This window comes from Tasmannia lanceolata, unplaced genomic scaffold, assembly GCF_043159265.1.
Source record: "Tasmannia lanceolata isolate RefF3 unplaced genomic scaffold, GAP_Taslan_0.1 ptg000015l, whole genome shotgun sequence".
NCBI lineage: Eukaryota > Viridiplantae > Streptophyta > Magnoliopsida > Canellales > Winteraceae > Tasmannia > Tasmannia lanceolata.
Genome location: NW_027518692.1, coordinates 27,261,638 through 27,288,443, shown reverse-complemented (window position 1 = coordinate 27,288,443; position 26,806 = coordinate 27,261,638). Strand labels below are relative to the sequence as shown.

The 26,806-nt window shown below is 37.6% G+C and overlaps 1 protein-coding gene across 3 annotated transcripts; it reads right to left on the bottom strand.

Moving 5' to 3' along the window:
* Positions 1-1,103: 1,103 nt before the first annotated feature.
* Positions 1,104-26,262, bottom strand: LOC143845918 (vacuolar protein sorting-associated protein 35B-like). 3 transcript variants are annotated; one of them, XM_077354318.1, is made up of 22 exons: positions 26,016-26,260; positions 25,821-25,917; positions 25,611-25,734; positions 24,513-24,698; positions 20,145-20,232; positions 19,818-19,874; positions 19,354-19,443; positions 18,624-18,746; positions 14,159-14,233; positions 14,030-14,089; positions 13,843-13,959; positions 13,141-13,380; positions 12,995-13,060; positions 12,393-12,482; positions 9,111-9,200; positions 4,813-4,902; positions 3,983-4,051; positions 3,816-3,896; positions 3,133-3,240; positions 2,937-3,040; positions 1,931-2,044; positions 1,104-1,622 (listed from the first exon to the last, which is right to left on the bottom strand). In XM_077354318.1, the coding sequence occupies exons 1-22, from the start codon at positions 26,106-26,108 to the stop codon at positions 1,418-1,420; spliced, it is 2,367 nt and encodes a 788-aa protein (XP_077210433.1). In that variant the 5' UTR covers positions 26,109-26,260; the 3' UTR covers positions 1,104-1,417. The 3 variants fall into 3 exon arrangements, with proteins under 3 accessions (XP_077210433.1, XP_077210435.1, XP_077210434.1); XM_077354319.1 differs by having other exon boundaries at positions 1,432-1,594; positions 26,016-26,262; XM_077354320.1 differs by lacking the exons at positions 25,821-25,917; positions 26,016-26,260 and having other exon boundaries at positions 25,607-25,734.
* Positions 26,263-26,806: the final 544 nt, after the last annotated feature.

The following is a 26,806-nucleotide window of genomic DNA, read 5'->3' as shown; positions in this document are numbered from 1 at the left end:
TTTAATGAGAAAACTTCATCACAGATGACGAACTTGGGATGTCAATATCCCCTCCATGCAAACGCGATGTTAGCACTATTTATTCGGATTTGATATAACACTCAAATATCTGATATAACAGTAGCCAATCTCCCAGGTCCGAGAGCCTTACCCGGCCCATGTCTTGTGGAGTCTCCTTTCAATGTTTAAAGACTAGGATCTAGAACAAGGGAACCATTTTAGGCCACAGAGTAGAGCTGAGCCTCAGCCTTGTTAGTCGCCTTGAAACTTAGACACGGCTAAAATAGAAAGTATATATAATCATGAATGGTGACACACCCATATTACATACACAAAATTATTGATAACTATCATAATTTGCAACAATATAAATGCTATATTCATTTAACAAACTAATAAATCTTAGAATTAATAGGTTTAATAAACTATAATCTAAAACAAATATGAGATAATCAAATAACAACGGATTCACCAAGTTAATCTAGATGCCTTCTGCCTCCAATGTGGAGCGAGAAAGGGAGACTAAGATACACTGAATATAATATTGGAATTAAAGTTTGTGTAGGGTTTTAGATTTAGGTAGGGGTTACAACAACAAACATTAGTTAAAGTGAGCTATAAAATGTTTATAACAAAAGAAAAGTTAATAATAAAAGAGAGACATGATATTCAATAATAATGACACGGTTGTCTCGGACTTTTAACATTACATTTAAAAGTCAAAGGGAGTATCTACACAATGGAAATGTGTCACAACACGACACAAGCATCAGCAATAAATTCAAAGTGTCAGCTAAATCATAGGTTGTCGCCAGTTTCGAGGTAAGGACAGCAAGGAAGTGAGGAGATGATGAAATCTCAAAAGTGAAAGTGGAGATTTCAGTATCTTCTTCGCGCTCTCTGCTTTACCAGCTATCAACTACTCCAGGAATAGGGGTGAAACTTGGATCCACAAGAATCCAACCCAAAGCACTTGCATTTAGAGTCTTCACTTGAACAAGAAAAAATAATCATGCCAAAACTGTGCCTGAAAAGGGCCTCAATGATGTTTCATGATAAAATTTAAGCATAGTCTTCATGGCTATTGTCAAGACAACCTTCAATTAAAACAGACGACCAAAAGCCCACCATCACCAATATTAACATTATCAAGGCATGTCAGAACAATGCAAACCGAAAATAGATGCAGTTGAGCAGTAGTGTACTTACATGAAGACACAAAAGGAAAACCCAACTACACCAGTGCTCGTTTTAGACTCTAGACCATAGCACCATGACAAATCGAGATCATTTACATAATTGATTGTGTGAATGGAAGTATGCCGAAGAAAACCGAACCTTTCGAAATTGAATCCAAAACAGAGATTATTTACAATGCCGTTCCTTCCATTCCTTGAGGGGAATCCAAACCAGTATATTATGCCTTAATGGGCTCATATTTTTCACCCATAGCACCCCCTTTCTGTTTCTGAAACTGAATATAACGCAATGTACTGGCAAAGAAAGCATCGGCCGATGGATCTGGTGTTGTGCTATCGCTTTGCATCTCAGTCATGATCAATTCTATCAAGCCTTGAATTACCGCACTCGTAATCTGGAGATTCTCAAAAAAGTATAGGTATCTGAGATCATGGCATGAGATGTTTGTGAAATATTCACCAATCAAATAATAAAGGAAGGGAAATTATATCATCACAACCATGTTTTGATAATTGCACAAACCTAGCTTGTCTATTATTATTTATAGAGCTGCCAAGGGTTACTATAGTTCCCAAAATAGCTCTTACAAGCCAATTAAAAGGAAAAGACAAGCTGCATTTATGCATTTATTTTTTATTTTTTTTAAACCCACATTTATGCATTTATTAAAGAATGGTCATGCTGATATCACTTCCCTAAAGGAAATATGATTCGGTCAAGTGATATTTACTTGTTCAGTATTTCGACAAATAGTGTGACAGGTCCACTACTACCGCGTGTTACACTGGCCATCTGTTGAGCAGCATTAGCAATCCTTATAGCACGCTTTAAGCAAAGCAGGACCCTGTAAATGAAGCAATGAGCACTTTTGGACTTTATAATTCAAACTGTGGTTTCCCACAACCAGCACATGCAATTACAATGATAGGTAACCTATTTGGTCCATGTGATGTGGTGGTTTCAACATGTAAATCCACATTGGAAACTGGCAATCTCTCTCCTAACATGGTATTAATAATATAACGACAGTTGAGAGCAATGAGACTGGTTATGGTCACAATCCATAGGTTGCAGGATCTTAACCATACCATATGAAACTAAACGGTGGTCAAAGTACCATTGAAGATGGAAATTGTATTAAGGGCTTGATAAATTTCATTACTCTGCCAAGTCACTGAATCTGAAGACTTAGATGATTGAACCACGAGGATCAGAATTCCAAAAACAAGTATCTGAATTAAGTTTTTACAGCTGTTTCAACATCCATCGATAGTCTGGAATATGAGATTTTTTTTTTTGAAAGGTAACAAATTTTCCTTCAAGCAAAAGGGAGGACCGAGATGGTCAACCCCAGAAATATACAAGAGCATTATAAACAAAGACAACAAAAGAAAAGAAGTAAAAAAAAATCAATCGAGTTCGAGGTTCGTGCAGTTCATCATGGAATATGAGAATGGTTAGGCCAAGTCACTGAATCAGAAGACTTAGGGCCTCTTTGGATACCACCAAAATTGGTCCTTATTTGCAACATGTTATTTTATAGTTAATCTTATTTGCGAATGGGAAATTAAGAACACTTTGGAAGCCAGTAAGTAGATAGATATAAAACTATTATAACAATTTTTGTGTACATTTGCATACAATTTTTGCGTTCAGACCCCTACCGGCTTGAAACTCTCATGGAGACCCCTAATAACAACGTTGAGTAGTAGTAACAATTTTGCATCACATTATACCTTTCTCCATCTTTGATGCCATCATGATCATCAACCCAAAAGAGATGTGAACAGGCATAAACTGCTCTGCATTGATCAGGCTTCTTTAAAAGCTTTGCAGAATACTGCCAAAGGAAAAAAAAAGAAGCATTGTCAGAGTTCCACAGAAGGAAAAACCTAAAATGTTCAATAAGGAGGCAATATATTGGATCATTACCCCTGTTGCCTTATGTGTCAGCGTATCCCTGTTCTCTACACCAAATATATTCATCCTCTGCAAAGTCCCTATTATAAGGTGTATTGCAGTGACCTGTGCTTTTGAATCCTGTCCACAAGACAGCTCCAATTGAGCAAAATCTCTATGGAATCTTAAATCTGAGAAAGGAGACACTTCAAGAAGGATTTTATGCAACCCATAAAAGAAAAAGAAAAAAGAAAAAAAGAGAAGCATGCATGTCCTAGTATCTGATCTAGGAGTGCAACTCAGGTTGGGTTGGGTCCGGTTGAGGCCAACCAGAACCCGACCCGAGTTCAAATCCGATGAGGTTCAACCCGATCCAACCCAAGCAACCCTTTTTTCCAACCCAAACCCAACCCGACCCGAGTTCCAACCCGGCTAAACCCGAGTTTTTAATTTAAAAACTAAGAAAGAAATGTTGGGTTTCATTAGGGTTGGGTTGCCCGAGCCCTCAACCGAACCCGACCCGAACTCAACCCAGGTTAGGATTTTCCAACCCGACCCGAAAAATACCCAACTGGACCCCATTTTTTCAGGTTGAAGCTGACCCGAGTTGCACCTCTAATCTGATCCCAAACATGAAAAGACTTCCAAACATAATCACGTTATATAACAAAGGGAACAATTATTCATTCAGTAGGAGATTTTCAGATTTCAATTACCACAATTTCTTCCTCGTACAGTATAAATGCTTGAGTGAAAAACTCATATGCCGCAGGTTCAAGATCACAATCATTGGCAGCCTGAACAATAAAGTCAGGAGCCACCTTAGCAAGGCAAATGGCTACCAAATGGGGAATGAGACGTTAAGCATAAAGTTTTGGAATACCTCAGCACATTGCAAGAACAACCTTAATGCCAGTTCTGGTGATGGAACAGATGATAGTGCCTCAATGGTCTGAAATAAATAGCAGGAATCATAAAATAACAAAAAGGAAGGGGTCAAAATGATTTATGAACCACAAATTAGAATATCAGAAATAACAACTGGTGTAGAAACATATAAAAATAGAATTGCATACAAAGCATAAGAATTTCATATTAACAACAAAGCAGCAAACAAAGAAAAAACGGGGGAATTTTAGCAAGGGCATAAACAGATCCATCACGTAGTAATGGGGGAATTTTAGCAAGGTCATAAACAGATCCATTACGTAGTACTTCACCTCTAATGAAACATATACTGGTAATTAAAATCCGGAAGAAGATACACTAAATAAACCACTGATAATTGTATCATGGGACTTGCTAGCCACTTTCGGAGAAAACCCATTTCGCGCCTGGCTTTTGCATGTGATGAGAGCCATGTCAGATGAATTAAATGAGTAAGACAAAATCTGCCAAAAAATCAACATGTGCAGCTGTCATCACATGCAAAAGCCGGGCGCGAAATGGCTTTCCGTGAAAGTGGCTAGCAAGTCCCTTGTATCATATATTGGTAAAGATACCAAAATTTGACCTTTCTGAAAGTCGTATGAATCTAACTTGAAAGAATGAAAGATTATTTTCTGTCATCTAACCAAACCTATTTACTAGAAAGGGAATTGATCTGACCCAGAAGACTCCGTAACTTGATCATAGGCTAAACAAAATCTGAGTCAAACCAACCCTCTCTAAACTTTTATTTAATGAATCCTGTCTTTCTTTTGTAAAGATTACCTGATGCAAAATCTGGAAAATTTTCTTTGGTGACACAGGCACCTCTTCTCCAACTACATCACCATCCTGACCTTGCAATCGCCTGACCAACTGCATGCCAATGCAATAGTTTGTAAGTTCTATAAAATCTTTTAAGAGAGAACTAGTACAACTACTGAAAGTCAGAGATTGATATAATTCAGGTGAACTTCCATAAGTTTGGTGTTTTATAAACTGAAAATTCGTTGTTAATTGTATTCAGAAAAGCCAAACATATGGAAGAAAACCAAGTTAATTTTAAAAGATAAAAAAATGAAGACTAAAAATATGCCACTATACACGACAAAATTCAACCTCTAATGAGAGTCAAGATTCGAAAAACAGCTCCTTGTTGCACTACACAGAATATAGGGATTTGCTAGCCACTTTCGTGGAAGGTCATTTCGCGCCCGGCTTTTGCATGTGATGAGAGCCATGTCAGATAAATTAAATGAGTAAGACAAAATCTGCCAAAAAGTCAACATGTGTGAATGTCATCACATGCAAAAGCCGGATGCGAAATGGATTTCCGCGAAAGTGGCTAGCAACTCCTATATATATATATATATATATATATATATATATATATATATATATATATATATATATATATATATATATAAGAGAGAGAGAGAGAGAGAGAGAGAGAGAGAGAGAGGAAATGGTTTGTGAGCAGCTACTAAGATAAGCTTATCTGACCAGAGCTCACAAATCATGGAGGGTTGGGGGGGGGGGGGGGGGGGAACATTTTTGGGGGGGTCCAAAGCATTCATTTTGAAGGCCCTTCCATGGATAGGGTGTGTACCAAAAATCAGCTCTATAGGATCATCCTAACCCTGCCATTTGTGGAGGGAAAAAATGAGCAGAAAGATGGACACACTGTGTCTGTCCATTTTCCCCTCCACCTTGATTGGGTTCAATCTCAAAAACACATGTGACCCCACATTTTCGGGGTGATCCAAAGCATTCATTAGGAAGGCCCTTCCATGGATAGGGTGTGTACCAAAAATCAGATCAATAGGAACATCCTAACCCAATCAAAGGTGGAGGGGAAAATGGACAGACACTGTGTGTCCATGTTTCTGCCCATTTTTTTCCTCTAGAAATGGCAGGGTTAGGATGATCCTATAGGGCTGATTTTTGGTACACACCCTATTCATGGAAGGGCCTTCCAAATGAATGCTTTGGATCACCCAAAAATGTGGGGCCACATGTGTTTTTGAGCTCGAGCATAGATAAGCTTATCTGAGCTCTATATATATATATATATATATATATATATATATATATATATATATATATATATATATATAGAGAGAGAGAGAGAGAGAGAGTGTATATATATATATATATATAGAGAGAGAGAGAGAAGGGTTCCTACTCCCGGGTGTAGATAACTTATCAACTCCTTAGGCTTAAAATACATGTGGAGGGAAAAAATGGGCAGATTTGTGGACAAAGAGTATCTGTCCATTTTTCCCTCCACAAATGGACACCCTAAGATGATCCAATGGAGCTGATTTTTGGTACACACCCCATCCATGATGAGGGCTTCCAAATGAATGCTTTGGATCACCCCCAAAATGTGGGCCCCCTATGGTTTGTGAGCTCTGCTCAGATAAACTTATCTGAGCAGCTGCTCACAAACCATTTCCTTATATATATATATATATATATATATATATATATATATATATATATATATATATATGAAAATTTTGAGAATGAAGGGTTGAGGCCTTAGAGTTTTTATTAAGAGATTCGAAGAAGGAAGGGGGTCGATGTTCGAGGGTCGAGCTGCTAGGGTTTTTATTAAAAGAGTACGGGTTGTGCTTTTACATTAAAAAAAAAAGTTAAGAAGAAACATTTTTAAAGGGAAAATATACAGGATTCACATTTTAAAAAGTGATAATGATGCGTCGGATTCGCCCGAAAAAATAGGATTCACGTGGGACATGGCTGCGACAAAATCTGGGTATGTCCCACGTGAATTCATGTCTGATTCACGTGTGGAAGACATGTCGACACTGATTCGGCATAGTGGGGGCACAGAATCCATGCAACACAACAGATAACAACTTTTAGTAGCCTGAAAAAACAGGATTCATGTGGGACATGGCTGCGACAAAATCCGGGTATGTCCCAAGTGAACTCATGTCCGATTCGCGTGTGGAAGACATGTCGACACTGATTCAGCATAGTGGGGGCAAAGAATCCATGCAACACAACAGATAACAACTTTTAGTAGCCCGTGACAGGAATCTTTCAGCAAAACTTTACATGAGCAAATAAAATAGATTTGAACTTTGAAGAGATGTCTTTAATCAGCAGTACACTCAACTTTTTTGGGATAATAAAGGAAATTTATTAAAGAAAAGAATTTGCAACCGGAAAGAGACGGCCCACAAAATATTTCCCAAAAGAATCCACTCTTAGTACACATTTCAGGCTGAAAATTCAACCACTAGATGTTACCACAAGGTGATTCATCTTGCTATGATATATTCTACTACATTCCTCAGCTAGACCAACATAGCCCCACCATAACTGGAAAGTTTAAGGTGCTTTAGGTTGTTATGATCCTACATATAAGCTATAGAGATTTCACAGCGAGATGAATCAAGGTCTCTAGAAAAGAGAGCAATTGTGTTCCTGGTAGACAAGTAATGAGAGCAAGTAATGAGTTCCTAGTGTTCCTGGTAGACTAAGTAATGAGAGCAATTCTTTTATGTATTTAGCCCACTTATAGAGATGTCGCTAGTCTAGACAATAGTAGCTAGAATAGGAAGCGAATGCGAGAAGCAACATGGAAAGCAAGGTCTCTAGAAAAGAGAAGCGGGAAGCACTAAGAGATGGGGAAAGCAAATAGGAAACATATAGGAAGCTTCATGCGAAATGAACATGAAGCATATGGGAAGCATCATATTTGGAAGTGAACGATGGTATATGAAGAGAAGGGGTTAGGGAGGGAGACAGAATGTAGAATAGGGTCATGAGTAAGTTAAGGAGAACTGCATCGGAAATTAGGGTTACATGCTCTAGGGGTTTATAGTTTTACATTTTGACTTCTTAGTCATTTAGATTTAATATTAACATAGGTTTATTTGAAACTTAAAATGAGTATTATTAGTTTTAAATACATTCCTAAAGGAGTGTTTTTAATCTAAAAGGAGCATTTCAAGGTTTAAATCCACTATGTTGGCATTCCCAAAAGGGGAAACGCTCCTTTAAAATACATATCACCAAAATATGAAGTGCACTCTTGATTAAGACAAAGAAGGCTCGTAATGCGCTTCTGGTAAATTTTGGAAACTAGAAGAATTTAGCTTCCGAATCGAGATTTCGAACCACCAACGGGATTTGATAACTATGAACTACACTCATATGGGGTAATTTTTTTGCGGGTGATTTTAATGAAAGAGGATTAGTCTCTTTGGGACCTACCATGTCACATCTTGTACTTTCAACAACTCGATCAAAAAACTTGCTTTCCCATTATTCTCCTTTCAAATACTAGAAATAAATTGCTTTCCCATTGTGCTCCTTTCAAATAACCTCAATTGCCGAAGTGACTTGTCACAGTTGATGTGTAACCAGGGAGTTAAATATCAGTGTAGATATATTAGATTTAAAATTAATGTTAGGAGATGAGAAACTTAAGATATGCTTTCAAAGAAATTATTATCATAGGTTTTATTTGAAACTTAAATAAGTTTTATAGGTTTTAAATACATTCTAAAGGAATGATTTTAATCTAAAAGGATAATTTAAAGTTTTAAATACACTATGTTGGCATTTCAAAAAGGGGGAAACACTCCTTTGAAAGAATTATCACCAACATATGGAGTACACATTTGATTAGGATGAAGAAGACTCGTAGTGTGCTTCTTCTAAGTTTTTGAAAACTAGAAGAATTTGGCTTCCAAAGCGAGCTTTTGAACCACCAAGGGGCTTTTGACAACTATGATCTAGACTCATCTGAGGTAGGGTGTTTTTTATTTTTTATTTTTGGCAGGCAATTTTAATGAAAGAAGATTAACCTCTCTGGGACCCACTATCAAAAACTAGACCAAAACTTGCTTTCCCATTATGCTCCTTTCAAATAACCTCAATTGCCAAAGTGCCTTATCCCAGTTGACGTGTAACCAGGGAGTCAATGTATTAGTTAAATGCATTGTAAGAGAATTTTTCCACATGAATTCATTCACTTCCAAAACTTGTTAGCATAGAAAATATGACATGGCATTTCATCATATAATTAGACATGGTCAAATACAAACCTTAAGGGCTGAAAATATTAGGGGAGGAACAGTGAAAGGAAGGCGCTTTGGACCTCCACTTAAAATATGCTTCCTCACAGTACAAATGATCTGAAATTCAGTGAACAAGACACTATGATTATATCACAGCAAGTTTGAACACTTGGAAAAAAATAAAAATTTAGAAAATCAATAGCAGTCAAGAAAGCAAGTTTCACTCATGCAACATGAAAGTGAAGATTGATCTACAACACCATGTTTCAAAGGGGCAGGTCGCTTGAAAATATTCCACATTATGTTCCTTTATAGGATCTAAGAAAATAGAATCAAACTCAATATGATGATAATTGTCTATTAAACAACAATACATGATTTAGATATGTGATTTTCCATATACAGCTAAACAATAAATAAAACTTTTCCAAAGATACGTTAGTGGTAATTAAATCAGGAAGCGGCACATTCAGTGATTAGCTATGCAATTCGAAAACCAGTGCAGTGAGGGCCCACGGACTGAACGGAACGACTAAACCAGTACGGGCACGGACACGACAACGGAGGGGGCGTGCAGCGCCTGCCGGAATAGGAAACCTGTACTTTCCGGCCATCCTCCGGAGTTGCAGATACGATCACTGCCGTCTTGTGTGCCACTTCTTCCAATTCATTGGTGTTTCCTTCCCACGATTACCCACCGTTCGGCAATAGAACTAGGCTCTACAGGAGGGAGGTGTTATCGAGTGCCCAATCCCTACAAGGGAAAAGCCTTTTACAGGAGAGGATGTAACAGCAGAACCTTCACATAGATGTTAAGAGAGATTTTAGCATCAATAAGTGGGATATTTTAGTGAAAATGTGCTTAATGAATAGCATCAAAGAAGACAAAAAAAATTCAAAAAAAATCTAATAATAAAATCAAGTTGAAGAGGAAGAGAACTAGAGTAAACCATAATAAACTCGATAGAAACGAAACAATAACAAAGAAAGTCTCCTTTTTCTCTTCTTTATTTTATATATAACCCTAGATTTGATGGCCCTCTATGTACTTTCATGCATGATTTTAAATTTTCACCGAAACAGATACGAAAAGGCATGTTTCTGTTTCCCTCCCGACCAAAACCGAAACTGGAACTGAAATGCAGACCGAAATTAAAATTAAGTCTATTAGTGGTATACTATATCAGTATGTGTTACATATTTATATATATATATATATATATATATGAATCGCATGTAAAATGTAATATATGTATTATGTATACATATTTATATGAAGTACAAGTGAAATGTGGTATGTATTGTATTATCAGACATGAACAACTAACACATGTCACTAGGTGCTCAATGTTGTTGAACTGTTATGGATGGTTTTCAAAATTCGGGGCATTGAGGGACTCAATTTACTCTGGGTCCTCTCCCCTCATTGATGTGAATCTGTTAATCAATATTTGCTCTGAATATAGGAGAATTTATATGATGGAGGGCCGTATGAACACGTAAAGGTGGGTATGATAAAGGTACCATCCTTGGGGCACGTTTGTTGCCAGGAATTTGCTTTCATGATAAATTGGGCATCTTCAAGTGGAGATTATGGTGGAGTCCCTGAAAATCAGGAAACAAGATCCCGGAAACAGCTGTCTCCATGATAAGTTGCTAAAAATTCGGAAAATGTTGATCCGGTTTTGAGCAGAGTTTTTTGTTTCTAATTTTTATCAACTTCTCATCACTGAAAACAGCTTTTTCCAGGATTTTGTTTCCAGATTTTCAGGGACTTCACCATCATCTCCACTTGAAGATGCCCTATTTATCATGAAAACAAATTCCTAGCAGCCGAAAGTGCTCTTGATATTTGATCCAACAGCAGCTCCTCAAAAAGTCAGCTGCTGTTGGATCAAATATCAAGGATGGGATGATGAATATGTGTTCATAAGGCCCTTCATCATATAATTTCTCCTGAATATAGTTATCTTTCTTAAAAAATATGGAGCAGCCCATAAGAGTGGAGTGTTTGCTCCCCTAGAGAAGAATAGGACGAGAAGGGAGACCTTGTATTTGATCCAACAGGTGGATCAGCGGAAGGGAGTGACAAACAGCTAGTGGGCATCGCCAAAGAAACACAAAATACTTTTTGATCAGTTTGCAATAATAATGTGCAAAGATGCATAAGCTACACCAGATAAGTCGACCATCGGAAAGTATTCCAATTATAAAGTATTCCATGAAAACAAGGAATCAAAAGAAAGGAGAGCACGACGATCAATATTGCTGAAGGTTTTCTTTTTGGTATTGATTGTCTTTCAAAAAACCGTATTTTAATGCCAAGCTTTAACTGGTTTTCTATTTTCCTTCTCGAGGGTTAAACAGGAAAAGAGAAACAATCTAGCGGTTGATCTCAAAGTCATGGGACCAATGAGTGGAGTTTACTTCTATGGTCTTACTAGTGATAATTGAAGCTGGATTTTTGCATTTGAATTTCAACTATTGAGAAACATGTTATATGGTTTAGGTGGTCTTTTAATTAATTTCCAAGCGGTGGGCTTTGCTTTTAGGGTCTCGGCAGAAAGAGAAATTTTGCTTTCTCAGTGGTAAAATGGTGAAGGCAGACTGGTCATCACCATCACGCCTAAACTAAGGTATTAGGAGGTGGGTGTGAAACAACCAGTTACTACAAAAGTTTAACCCGTTGGAGAAGGTGTCATTAAATCTTTCATAGTTTAACACTCCCCTTCACGTGTGGCCCCACTTTTTAGGGTCGGCCTACACGTGGCACATGTGGCTCCTCTTTTGGGTTTGGCCATTGCTTGTGGATTTTTGCTACCAAGGAGGTTTGAACTTAGGACCTTTGGCTCTGATACCATCTGAGACAACCAGTTACTCCAAAAGCTTAAGCCGTTGGAGAGGGCATTATTAAATCTTTTATACTTCAACAATGGGTTCTACTGCAAAGAGAAATTTTACTGTTTCAACGATTAAATGATGAAGACAACAAATCTACACTGGTTATCACTATCACAGCTAAAATAAGGGATAGGGAAGTGGATTCTACAGCTGGGATCTTAATCAGTGATAATAGATTGGGGTTAAAAAAAGCACCTATAGCGGGACGATTTTTTTCTGCGAGGGGTTCAATTTCAGGTTAGAACTGCCACAGTTCTGTATTCAGAAGGTTAACTTCTGTCGCAACAATTTACTTATTTATTTATTTTTAATGGATCTGTCACAACAATACGTGTATCATCATCAATAGCTAAAAAGATATATACATGAAACTCTTGCAAGCACAAAGAACTTCAACATGTTAATTACCTTTAACATCTCCTCAGAATCCTCATTAAACAGCATATGAATGAGACGGGCAACAGAATATTGTTCCTCCTTGAAGTCCTCCTCATCAAGCTAATGACAGAAAAGATGAAGAGACCATTTAAAAAGAATCACCATGTACAACAAAGAAGTAAAAATTATTAAAGTATAAAAGATTAAATAACGCCATCTCCAACAGCTTAAGCTTTTGGAGTAATTGGTTGTTTCACATGGTATGAGAGCAAAGGTCATGGGTTCAAAGCTCCTTGATATTAAAAATCCACATGTAATGGCCAACCCAAAAGAGAGGCCACATGTGCCATGTATAGGCCAACCCTAAAAAAGAAGGGTGACACGTGAGGGGGAGTGTTAATGTATAAAAGGTTAAATAACGCCATCTCCAACGCCTTAAGCTTTTAATTGTTTGTTTCACAAAAATGATAAGCAGTATCATTTTCAGAAAACCAATAGAAAAGTTTGGAAAAGGGGTATTATTTCCAGATAACTAATAGAAGAATTAAAAAAAAGCATTCTAAGCATTAAAAGAAAAAAGATTACTAATTTATCCATACAAAAAGGTAATGGAGGGAATTTCAGATCTGCACCTCATCAACAGGAGTGCCATCCATATCCTTTATGAGTCCCTTTATTAATTCAAATAGTGCTTCCACCTAAAATGTACAGTCAATTAAATTATGTGGAGAAGGAACGATATCAATTTGAAAACCCAGAATACTGAACAAAAACATACTTTATCAGCACTTGATATGCAAGTGCTGTTTTTCATGATGCTTTGAATAATAAGCACCGCCATGACTTTATTTGTTCCATTATCTAGGTGATCCATGACAAGCGGATAGTTAGAAAGTTTCAGTGCAGTCACAATATCATTGTATTTCTCTAAGGGAGCACTCAAAAGTGCAACAACTTGTTTTGTCGCTTTGCTGTCCTCAAGCTTTGCCTTGCCTGAAAGCTTCCTAACACATGCACCCTGTGGGGAAAAAAACAAGGGAAGAAGAATTGTTAGGTCAGAAAAATAGACATGGGCCAAAATGTAAGACATGAAGATCCAGTTATGGTGCCAAATTAAGTTTTACGGCTACACTTACATGCACACCAAAACATGATAATATGGGCCCACAGTTTTTGAAACTGGTCTCACATGAATATATCCTACCATGACCATGTAATATGCACATGGGTCTATGTTCTTGACAAACGAAAGAACCCTTATCATCTCATATAGACTTTTAAGGGGAGTTTTGATGAAACTATGAACCGATATGGCTTCACCGAATTAAGGAAGAAATAAAATTGATATAGCGTCTCTAGTATTCACATATACCTATACATACCCCTGTCCAGTATTTTGAAAATCTACTTGTAATCCAACAACATAGAAACATATACAAAACATAGCACACATATAATGCAACCTGGATATTATACATACCAGTACTTGATCCACATAATCAAGCCGATCAGGATGGACGTGTAGAGTAAATGTAAGGAGCGACACATATAAAGAAATAACTCCTACGACTGGCATGTCAAACTGTGCTTCTATCACCTGTCGCAAAAATAAAGATGATCAAATCTTAAATACTACAAACATTTAAAAACATAATTATGAAATTTACCTTCCCAATGGCATTGCTCAATTTGGTAAAAGCCTCTACTTGCAAGAATTCTGGTAGCACCTGAAGCAACAAATCATTAGGAACAGAACACCAAATCCTGGGCCAGGAAGCAGTATGTAGATAACTCACTTCTGTACTTGAATCAGCGTAATTTGATAATCTCTCCATTAGTTGAGATAATACTGTTTTGATGTCAACAGTCGGCTGCGAAACAAAAATTGAGGGAAAATATATCAAATTTATCGCCAAAACGTTTGCTCAAGTTTTCATAGCATTGAGATTTCATAAACTTAATTGCACACTCATAATCACAAAATCTAGAAAAAAAATGCATCTGGTGGGGTTGCTTCATCTTTGTGGTGAATTATTATCATCCATGGGAGGAGAAGCAACCCCCAAATACCAATGTTTTTATCCAACTACCGTGAAAATGAAATTTTGAATGAGAGGGAAATCAAAAGGATGGAAAATACCAAAAGGTCATAAATTATGAAAATAAACTCCTGTAAGTAACTAGTAATTAACAGGTCATAAACTATGGAAATACACTCCTGTATTTAACTAGTAGTTTTCACTGGGTATATCAAAAGCAAAAAAGCAATTCCCTGCATGACCTAACACATGAGACTCAAAGCATAGTCAAGTTCTCCATTTAGTAGATTGAGCGCCTATCATTTTTAAAAAAAAGTAGATTGAGAGCCTCTTTTTTTTAGTCAGCGATGAAGATTCAGCACCTCAGAGACAATGAATGCTGAGTTGCTGACGGTATATTTTTACAGCATGATAATAGAGTTATAGGTCTACATAAATAGTAAACTTTTAAAAATTAAAGGACTTTAATCAATAAGTACTTATGCCAATCGCCACATGATAGACTGGAAAGGACTATGCATTCAAAACTCAATTTTGTTTATGAATAAAGTTTACACCTAGTATGAACCACTCACGCACTATTATAATACAGATCTTATGAGCACTGTAATACTTGGATCCTTCAAAACAATGTAGTATGCAAGAATCCTTATTAGCCAACAAGGATACTCAAGGATGCTTCTAGTGGATCCTTCAAAATTATGTATGGGATGAGGATGATCAACCTTAGAGGATCCCCTTACTCAATCCATAAAGTATCAGATACTTTTCTAAATATTTGGGAGCATAAAAAACGTCTTAATGGTTATGATGAAATATGTCCAAGGGAAGAATTATCTGACGAATCTGGAAGCAAAGTAAGAGGCAAAATGGCCTTGGCTTCCTTCAACATTTCATAAACCTTGTGGAGATGATTCACAAGCTCGTTGAACACCATAATGTGTTTAATCTTCAGCCCGTACAACTGTCGCTCCAGATATAATTTGTTGGCCAAGCTTTTTGACATGTAAAGCTTTTCCAACATCTCCCATAACTTATGCGCTTCTTCTTCCATAACGTTATACATAACGTTATTTGCTAGACATAAACGAATTGTGTTGACCGCCTTTGACTCCATATCTTCACACTCGGCATCTGTCATCTTCTCCGACTTTCCATCCTTTCCCTTCAACGCCTTAGCCAGGCCCTATTGAACTAGGATGTCCTTTACACTCATCTGTCATAGGGTGAAACTGCCATTTCTTTCAAACCTGTCGATGTTGAATTAGGTAGAACTCGATTTTACCGCCATCTCATATCACCCTTGATGCAAAGCTCCACCTCGAATGAGAGTTTCTCAGACAACCTTTCTACTCTTCGATGATCACATTAATCGTGATCCAATCACACCACCCATGATCACTCCACCCGGCCTCAACGTCCGCTCCAGCGACAACTTTGATACCACTTATTGAGAAAATCCACTAGGCAAATCCGATCCAATCGTACACAGATAGACGAAAATGTAAAGATAAACACAAACCACAAGATGAACACCAAGATTCTACGTGGTTCGGACAAGATGCCTACGTCCATGGGCGGGAACACGATCCTCCACTATGAGAAAGAAAATAATACAAGGATTACAATGGATTATAGCCCCAAATTCACAAAATGCAACCCTTACCCTTCCTTCTCAACCAAGACCATACACAAGTGAAATTGAAGAAAAATTCCAAGAGAATTCCCAAGAGAAACCCGAGAAAAGACCAAAGAAGAACCCTCTTCCTCTTTCTCCCCCTTCTCTCTCCCTCCCTCTCTCACCTCACGCAATCATGGAAGAGAAAAACCCTCTCTTCACATTTCCACACTATGTAATCGCTACCCTAGAGAAATCACAGTCTCTCCTTTTAAATCTTATGTTTTTGCAAAACCTAAAAAACTTGACATTTTTTATTCTTGCCTTCCACGGGACAGAATCCCACTACAAATGGGAAAAAAGGCAACTTTCCCAACAGTCTACATATTTGATCTAGGCGGACTACCATGATGATGAGGCTAGTAGAGAACTTGAGGGTGAGTTCTTTTGAAGAAGGGGAAATGATGTGGATAGAAGGCCCAATAAGAGGATATTTGCCCATTTGGACTTTTAGGGATTTATTCCCATGGTATTTAGTTTCTAGGATTTTTATTTCGACATTTTTAGTTTTAAGGGCTTTTATTTTTCGTGTCATTTTATTCCCAGGTTATTTCAATTGCCTATATAAGGCCCTTGCATATTAAAGATTTTAGTTTTTGATAAAATAAGATTGATTAGAGATTCTCCCCTCTAGCCCTCCTCAGACCCCGCAATGGCTGGAGCCTCGTGCACTAGGCCGCCTTTTCTTCTTCCTCTCTTTTCCTTTCTTCCCCTCTTCCTTCTCCTCTTTTTTTTTTAATGGTAAAATCCATTGGCATTTGGGTTTCCTTCTTGTCTTTCTCCTCTTTCTTCTATTTCCCTTCCCTGGCCAACTGGCCAGAAAAGGTAAATAGAAGAAAGATAGAAAGAGAAGAGAGGGAGAAGAGAGAAAGAAGAAGAAATCTGAGGGGAGAAATTTTAGTAAATATTATTTCATCAAAATCTAATTAAAATTCAATGCAACAGGCCTATACATAGGCAATAAAATATCATGAAAAATAAAAACCCTAAAAGCTTAAAACATGGAAATAAAAAATCGTAGAAACTAAATAACCTGAAATAAATCCCTAAAAATCCTAATGGGCAAATATGCCTCTTATTGGGCCTACAATTCGCATCAGAGAGACTTTGAGGTTAGGAGGAAGGTACCAATCCCACTTCATATGTCTACAAACCAATCAAGAGAATTTTGCACCATCAGCACTCAGAAAATGAAAAAGAGAAGGGGAAGGAAAGGAGAAGAAGAACAATTGGCGCCGAACGGAATCCGACAATGAAGGTGTGGTGAGGGGCTACACGAGTTGAGGGAAGGAGTGATGGGGGGTCAGAGGGGCGGCGTAGGATAGTTTTGGTAGATGAGTGGGGGATAGAATGTGCCGCTAGTGGTGGCAGGAGGAGGTGGCTTATATGTTGAAATTAGAGGCAGAACGGGGGGCATAATGTAATAACAGTTTCTCGAGTCTGGTAGCGAGGGCAATCAGAAACAAAAAAAGTCACCAGCGGTGGGGGAGACGACACTGGATGGGGTGAAGGACACAGGATGGAGTGGCAGGGGTTGTCATCGATGTGGGTTTTCTGGTTTGTGCATGGTTCTTTCCCTTTCTTTTTCTTCTAGCTCTCTTCTTTTTTCCTAAGGAATACCAGGTGAGGCAACTTTTACCACCCCAACTCATAGAATGCCGCAAGAGGGCAAACGATGTAGTGCTATATTCCCCCACCTAAGGGGAAATTAACTTAGGTATATATGACTTTGATTCCCCTCTAAAACCATTCAAGACAGAATTGAAAAGATTTTGAATTTTGATCCATCAGTTTACAGAGATGTGGAAGACCTTGATTGGGGAACTTAGAACGTTGATGGGAGCCTAAATTATTTTCCCCTTTTAAGAAGTTTTGCCATAAGTGATGTCTCCAAGGCCCATTATCGCACATGTGACTTAAGGATATGCAATGCAACCAAGGTCCAGTAGCCACGGGGCACCAAGGATGTCAAATATTACTAGTGGTTCTTATTTCTACTCATAAAAAAGAATGTAAAAGTTGTATTCTCCTCCTAATAAAGATTGCAATATCATCCACAACAATCTAACACAAACAAGATAAATAATGACTAAGCCAAAAAGCATTTAAAATATTTACATGTTGCAAACTCAATTTACTTTGTATCATGGGACAATATGTATGGAAAACAGTGATCCAATCCTTCCAAAGATTTACTAGTTGCAAACTCAATATACTGTGTATCATGGGACAATATGTGTGGGAAAGGGTGAACCAGTCCTTCCAATATGTCGCATGTCAGCAACAAAACATAGAATAATGATTAATAGCTTTTAAGTCAAGGCGTAATCATTTCAGGTAAAAGAATCGCATTATCGTTAGTCTGCCTGGTAAATGAAAATGCCATAAAAACATGAGCAGAACTCTTGACCCCCTGTAGCTATTCAATAAAAGAGCCCCTTCCAAAAGAGTTTACAAAATGACTGCAACTATATATTTTAAATAAAAATAACACTAGTTCATTTCCAAAAAAAAAAGAAAAAGTAAACCAGTCATATCACCCACCTGAAGTTGGGGGCATGCACCCAATAATGTTTCAAGAGTTTGCAAGTGGTACTCATCAGGAAAGACTTGGATTATGCAATCCATCAGGTAATATTGGGCAAGCTCATCTTTACAGTTGACAACCTGTGCAGATTTCATCACATTAGGACTAGCGTAGTGAGTTGGCTAAGGTTTCTACAGTGTTAAGAAAAAAATAAAGAAAAGAAGGAAAGAAAAGAAAACAATAAAAAGAAGAAGTCATTTGGGCTTTTTTCTGGGCCTATTGGGGTAGCAGATGTGAGTGAAGTGGAGGTTCGAGCTGCTCATCAAGGGATTATTCGCCTCCAAAGGGATTATATGGACCGTGTGATCTTGAAAGGTGATTCCTCAATGTAATTAGATGGCTTAGAGGTGCTTCGGTTCCCCCATGGAGATTTGCTCAGTTCTTTGATGAGATCCGTGATAGATCGAAGGGTGCCTACTGCCTCTTTATCTTTGATGCATGTAAGAAGATCGGCAAATGGGATTGCGGATAGGTTAGCCATGGAAGGAGTAGATAAACAGAGTCTGGAGCTTTTTTATTTCGTTCCTCCATAATTGGAATGTATCTTTGTTTTATGGTTTTCTGCTTTGTATTTTTTGCTTTTGCTTGTTCCTTTGGGGTGTACTTTCTCAGTCTCCCTTTTATATCATTGAAATCTGATACCGTTAAAAAAAACAATTAGAAAAAGAAACAGAAAAAAAATATGACCTGCTCCAGGACCCTGGGAAGAACAGTCTCTTTGTATAATTCAAGGTCAACACCCTCTATCTGACTGAGCATGTGCAGATTTTTTCCAACCTAACAAGAAAAATCAGCCTCAGCAAAATATTTAAGTAATGCCATATGGATTCACCAAATAACCCATTGTTTTATGTCATCCATCATTTTAATCAAAAAATGATTTAGTAAAATTTAGCAACAAATGTCATAGGCTGATAGCAAGATCCTTAACCATACTCGATATTCCCATACCCAATTTTTTTCTCTGTACCAGTATCTAAGATTTCACGGTATAGAGACCAGTATCTAAGATTTCACGGTGTAGAGAATTTGCCTTAATCTTTTCCGTAACAGTGTACTCAATGCCTGTAACCATACCTGGTTACATATACTAGAATTATTAATAACTTCTTTGTAGTGCCGTTAACAAGTTTGAAGTTAGTGGTATTTACAAGGTCGCGAAGCTCGTTCCTTTCTTTCTCCCGTTTGTCTTTTTCCCGAACAGGTCCCTGCAGATCAGAAAGCCCGATTTCGAGACTCAACTCAGGATCACCTAACAGAATGAATGATCAACAATCACTATAAACACCTGCATGACCATCACATTATTTTACAGAATCATGCTCGCATGATCCATGTTTACATATATGACATGAATGTCATGGACAGTCATGCATCCAAACATGAGAGCAGGTCATGGGCAATCATGCACCCAATCATTGATGACATGCATGTCATGGGCAGTCATGCCCACATGATTCACTGATATTTCAACCAACCTGATGCTGCATGCGGACCCAGAGTTTATTCATCTCCGTGAAGTTTTGGAGTACAAACTCCACAGCATCCATAACAGTGTCAGCACCCCTGCAGGAAGACAATGGAAAAAAAAATCCTTAAATAGTAGTTATAAAACTAGGAAAAAATTACTTAAATAGTAATTATATAAAACCAAGAACAAGTAAAGTACCAAGGTTCAACTCCAAATCATCAACCTCATCATAAGTTTGTTAGCCAGATATAAAACCATGAAAAAAAATACTTAAATAGTACACAACTCAACTCAACTAAGCCTTTGTCCCAAACTAGTTGGGTCGGCTAATGAATCCTTTAGAAAATTTTCATGAAGAAGGTGAAAGAATCAACCCGGCTCAAATTGACCAAGTCTAATCCTGACACTAGTTGGTTTCGTCTACATGGATCATTTTCTTCCATTCTCTCCTATCCAAGGTCATGTTCTCTGTTATGTTCCTAGCCATCAAGTCTTTCCTCTCTATTTCTACCCAAGTTGTTTTCAATCTGCCTTATAAAACTAGGAAAAAATTACTTAAATAGTAATTATATAAAACCAAGAACAAGTAAAGTACCAAGGTTCAACTCCAAATCATCAACCTCATCATAAGTTTGTTAGCCAGATATAAAACCATGAAAAAAAAAACTTAAATAGTACTCAACTCAACTCAACTCAACTAAGCCTTTGTCCCAAACTAGTTGGGGTCGGCTAATGAATCCTTTAGAAAAATTTCATGAAGAAGGTGAAAGAATCAACCCGGCTCAAATTGACCAAGTCTAATCCTGACACTAGTTGGGTTCGTCTACATGGATCATTTTCTTCCATTCTCTCCTATCCAAGGTCATGTTCTCTGTTATGTTCGTAGCCATCAATTCTTTCCTCACTGTTTCTACCCAAGTTGTTTTCGGTCTGCCCCTACCTCTTTTTACTCCATCAACTTGGCATGAGTCACTTCTTCTCACTAGAGCATCCAAAGTCCTACGTTGGATATGCCCAAACCATCTTAAGCAGTGCTCTCTCATCTTCTCCTCAATTGGTGCCACCCCTACCTTTTTACGAATGTCTTCATTTTTAATTCTAGCTAACCTTGTGTGACAGCACATCAATCTAAGCATTCGCATCTCCGCTACACTCATCTTATGCATATGCTGCTTCTTGGTGGCCCAACCTTCTGAGCCGTACAACATGGCTGGCCTCACAGCTGTATTATAAAACTTTCCCTTCAACTTGGTAGGTATTTTACGGTGCACAGAACTCCTGAAGCATGCTTCAATTTCAACCAACCAGCTCTTATTCTGTGGTTAACATCCTCTTCAATCTCTCCTTCCTTATGTAGGATTGAACCAAGATAGCGAAAGATATCACTCTTAGGTACCTCCTATCCAGTCAAAAAAATACTTAAATAGTAATTATATAAAAAATAAAGGACTTGATTAAGTGATCTAATAGATGGAGAATAGTTTAAAGAAGTGTAAAAGTTACAGTTGAAGAAACCTAATGATTAGGCTGCCAGATATTTCTCTCTGACTCATTGAGAAATTTCAATAAATCGACTTAAACTAGACAGTTCAATATAAGGCAATTCCTTTAATTCCCCCATAATAGTCCCAGCATACTCAGAGATAATAAGTTTTTTTTTAAATGATACTCTAAGATAATTTATTAATAATCATAGGTCTGATATGTTTATCACTTCAATCCTCAAAATCATTAGTGTATTCAGTGCAGACTCCAAGCACTCAATGCGAATTGAGGCCAACAAGTAGGATATAATTTCTGATATTTGGTAACTGTCCCTAACTCGAACAATTTGAACTAGGTCTGATGGTTGGTGGAGTTTTCCAAGCTATGAACTCAATGAGTTGTTTGTGGCTTGTGGTCAGAAGGGTAAGAAATAAAGACCAAGTTGGTTCTGAATGCATTGCTCTTAAGATTGTGAAAAAGGCGGCTTTGAGAGAGCAATACTAAGTAAGATTGCCTCATGAGGAGAGGACTAGACTCAAGCAACCAATTAGTTGATAAGATACAAAACATTTGTCCCCCTCTTTAAGAGATGAGGCATCTGAATAGACAGTCACCACTACACTATCCCCAAGACTTCGGGTTGTATGGTAAAATTGTTTAAGCCACATACCTCAAGGCATGCATCAAGACAAGGAAGCACCTTATTTATTTATCATTTTTCTGAGTGATGCAAAGACTATTAAAAACAAAGAAGAACAAGCAAAGCCCAGGCGGACATGGTCACAAACCAACAACGGAAGAAAAAAGCAATTAAACAGCCTAGTCAATCAATCATGATCCTCAAAAGGAAAATGATCTCTGGCAACCAAGGACTTTTGAAACACCAGTGTGAGCGGAGGAATTCATATCTAAATTGGCCAATCGAAAAGAGTGACAAAGGAAAAATTATGCCCATCAATGTAATCCAGCACCTTCTCCAAGTCATCAGCGAATCTCCAGGGGTAGCCCTTTCACTCCTTCAGCCAACAAATAACACAATGTGGATCCTACCATCCACCACTAGAGAATCAAGAAGAGGAGAATCAACAAGAAAAATGCCACGCTTTAAAGCCAATACTTCCACTTCATTTGAATGTTACCCCAATTGGCCCCAATAATGACAATTTGACCTCCCTATCAATGCCCCCGTAGGAACCCCCCACCCCACCCCACGCCACCCACACACAAATACCAGTTGATCACTCGATCCAAATTTCATAAACTTGATCCATGAAAGTTTAGCATAAGTAAGCCAGGTGGGGGAGGAAGACATCTAGGAGAAAGAGACTCATTAGAAAGAATGCTCAATCGAATCAGCTCCATGAAAATTGTAAATCAGATTCAGAAACACCTTAGAATAGAAGACCATATGAGCTTGCCCTAGCTTAGCCACTCCCCTTAAAAATTCCGCAATTTCTTTATTTTTCACACCATCCATAGAACCACAGTCAATGCTTGACTCCACTAAACCTTACCTCTTACCAACCAATTGGAGAATGCCCATGACTCAATTAAATCTGTAATAGGCTTTGGATAGCCCTACACACCCCAAAAGAGGCTGAAAAGTCGGCAATAAGCTTTGGATAGCCGGACACACCCCAAAGTGGTGGAAAAGAAAGCCCCATATCTCGCTCACCATTTTGCATGTTTGTTCTTTGTTTCCAACATCTTTCCTCCCTAGCCCCTTCTATTAGCTATAGATAAAGAAGAAGAAAAAAGTTCGAGTATGGCTCTTAGGAGCGAGGATCATGATTTTAAATTTCCATCGAAACCTACACGAAACAACCGAAATGTTTCTGGTTCCATCCCCGAAACCGAAACCAAAACAAACGAAACATATAAACAAAAATCATAAGTGTAAGAGTAGTCTGCTATATTATGATGTATTACAAAATTATCTTTATAGAAATTGCATGTGAAATGTGATGCGTGTATTATGTAAAAATTAAAAATATTTATATGAATTATGTGAGGTTTGGTATGTACTAATTTATCAAACATATGCGACATTGCATGTCACTAGGTATTCGATGTTTTTAAACCATTATGGATGGTTGTCTTGCTTATGTGATGGTTTCTAAATGTGCATTTGTGCTTATCCATGGAAACCAAACTAAAATTTAAAACCTTGGCTAGGATCCGTTTGCCTTTTCCATTCTTAACTCAGATGTTTCCAGTTAAAAATTAAATGGGAAGGGGTTAAACTTACACCTTGATGCCTAAGGTGCTTTTTGATCAGTTTGACACTCCTTACTTTAAGCCTTGCAACATTGCTCATGGAGCAAAACTTGCGGGCCTTCATTGCCTCTTTATTGAGCTCATTTGGGTGAGAAAGTCTTCATCCAAAAAAAAAGGTGAGAAAGTTGATATTCAGGAGTCCAACATTTAAATTATTTCTTATCGAGCAAACCAATTTTAATTACTGTATCTTCACATTTGCAAAATCAAATTTAATTTTTTTTGGGGAGTCAAAAATGATTTACTAACATCACGAACAATATATGGGACTAAATTACATCCTTGAATGACAATAATTTCAACTTTCTTTCAAAAAAGCAGTCAACTAAACATTAACATATAATTTTCTCGATTTATATAAATAAAAAAATTGTGATTTGTGATTATTAATTCCAGATGATAAATTGATAGGCTCAATGGGCGTTCATTTTAAGTACAATATTGTTGAATTGTAGTTAAAATTCTAATGCCCATTAGAAGCTCCACATGATTGAATTAATGACACACTTTGGTGGCAAAATGAAAGCATAAGATGTATGACATTCAACTAATGCATAAGGAGTCTTCCACAAATAGTAAAATAAATAATGAAATAGCACTGTGATCTCCTCACCCTTCATACTCAGAACCTATATCAGGTAACTTGTCCCTACTAACTTGAGAAAGATAACTCCTTAGAAATAGCCCACGAACAGGATGTTGAATGCCGTGGCACATTTCTACAAGGTCTTTAAGAACATCCTTCGCAGGAGCCTCCTTTGATTTGATGTACACAGATCCTACTGTGCAGAGGAGATACCTGATAAATCAATAATGTGGACTTGATAAACTATGACCAAGGCAGTGCAATGTAACATAACAATAATAATTAATGCAAATTTATTTTGCCAAGCGAAAAAAACTTGGCGTAAAAAAATATGTTCGCCAAACTGTAGACAGAATAACTTGTGTGTGTGTGTGTGTGTGTGTGTGTGTGTGTGTGTGTGTGTGTGTGTGTTCTTATTCCTATAATTTAGTTAGTTTTTGCTGAAATTTTTATAGTTTTTGAAGTTTTGAGGCCCTCAAACAGACCAAAGCGATTTTAATCATTTTCTTCCTTGATCTATCTATATTCTTTCGTCTATTCTAAATTTCCATCAATTGCCTTTGAGCTTTTGTGATTGGCTGCATCAGTTTTGGTATCAAACTTTGTGTTTGTGCTCTATTTTGATCATGAGGCACAGCGATACATCAACTCATAGTAGAAATTGAGCTAGTGACATTGCCGAGAGAAATTATCAGCATGATTTTTGTGATTAAGCAGAGATCAGATATGCAAAACAAAATTGCAGACACTGTTAGCTGATTAATTTCATTGAGGGTGACATTACAAGTAAAGATGGTTGCTTTCAAGACTTTTAAGCACTTACACCATGATTATTCTCATTTCCCAGAGAATTTGGCAAAGTAGCAGCAGGGTACAAGTAAATGTTTTCTCTAGTTAATTTTTAATGACAGTTGCCTATTTTATGGAAATTCAAAACTGTGAGTAATTCATCAAAAACTCAAACACCAGAAAAACTCAATAGTTCAATTAAAGCAAATCACGTAAATGAACGCAATAGTTCAATTAAAGCAAAGAATGTAAATGATGTTAGAGAGAAATTAGAGAAAGAAGATCAAAACAATCAAATTCAGCATAAAGAGCGAACGGAAGAGATTTTCCACCTACAGCCTAGGCAAGATGTTCCCGGCATGCTGCACGAGCTCATAGAGATCAATAACAGAGCATCCACGCGTGCTCTCCTCCTTGAAGAACATCTCCAGTCTCCTCAATTCATCAAACGATCGCATATCTTCGTACAATCAAAGAGATCCAAAACAAAGATTAAAAGAAAGAAAAATTGAGAGGAATTGGTATGAAGAAGGGGGTGAGAATTACAGAGTTCGTAGTATTTGTGAGGGGAGAGTCTTGAAGTGCGGAGCTCGGAGAGCATCTGGACTGAATACTTGAGAGCGTCTCTGAGGTTGTTAGAATCCTGACAATAAGGAGAAGTGAAATGAGAAATAGAATTAGGGTTTCTAGGGTTTGAATTTGGGGGGGGGGGGGGATTATGAAGGAGAGGAAGAGAACTACCAGAGCTCGATGCATGTAGAAGGCATGGTGTTGAACACCTGCGATCCCTTCTGCCAGCCATTTTTCCTCGTCATCGCCTCCCTCCAAATGCATTCTCGCTCTCTCTCTTACCTTCTCTCGGACGGTAGTTGTCTACGTTTTTTAATGGTGTACCACATTTCGGCCGAAATTTTAGTTTCGGTGAGGGCCAAAACGCATTCCGAAAACCGAAATTTAAAACCATGGTCATGACCGATCTTTGATAATTGTTGTGCAATGTTTAGTCCGTGAGTCATTTATAACGGGCTCATCACTTGCAATCTTTACTCCGTGGGTCCCACGTACTCACCTAGTATATAGCTAGGCAGCCCCCTCCCTCTCTTACACATGTCGACCATACCAAATATTAAGTGTCTAACCAATACATCAAAAATCCTAGACTTTATGTAACACCTTAGATTAAGCCTTCTAAATATGGTATGCCCCATAGTAGGCCCCATAGTAGGCTGGGTCCTAACCAAGGTTTTAAATTTCGGTTTCGATACCGGTTTCGGACCCCACCAAAAATGAAATTTCGACCGAAATCCAGCGAAACAAAAAAAAGAGTATTTTATTTGATATAAAATTTCGGCCCAAATTACTAAAATTTCGGTAAAATATTAAAATAATTTAAAAAATAGGTTTTTTGGGTAAAATTTAGGGGAAAAATGAAATTTCGACCGAAATTCAAAATTTTCGGTTGAAAGAAAATACCATTTCAGGTAATAGTGATTTCGGTGTCGGTAATTTTGAATTTCGGTCGAAATTTAAAA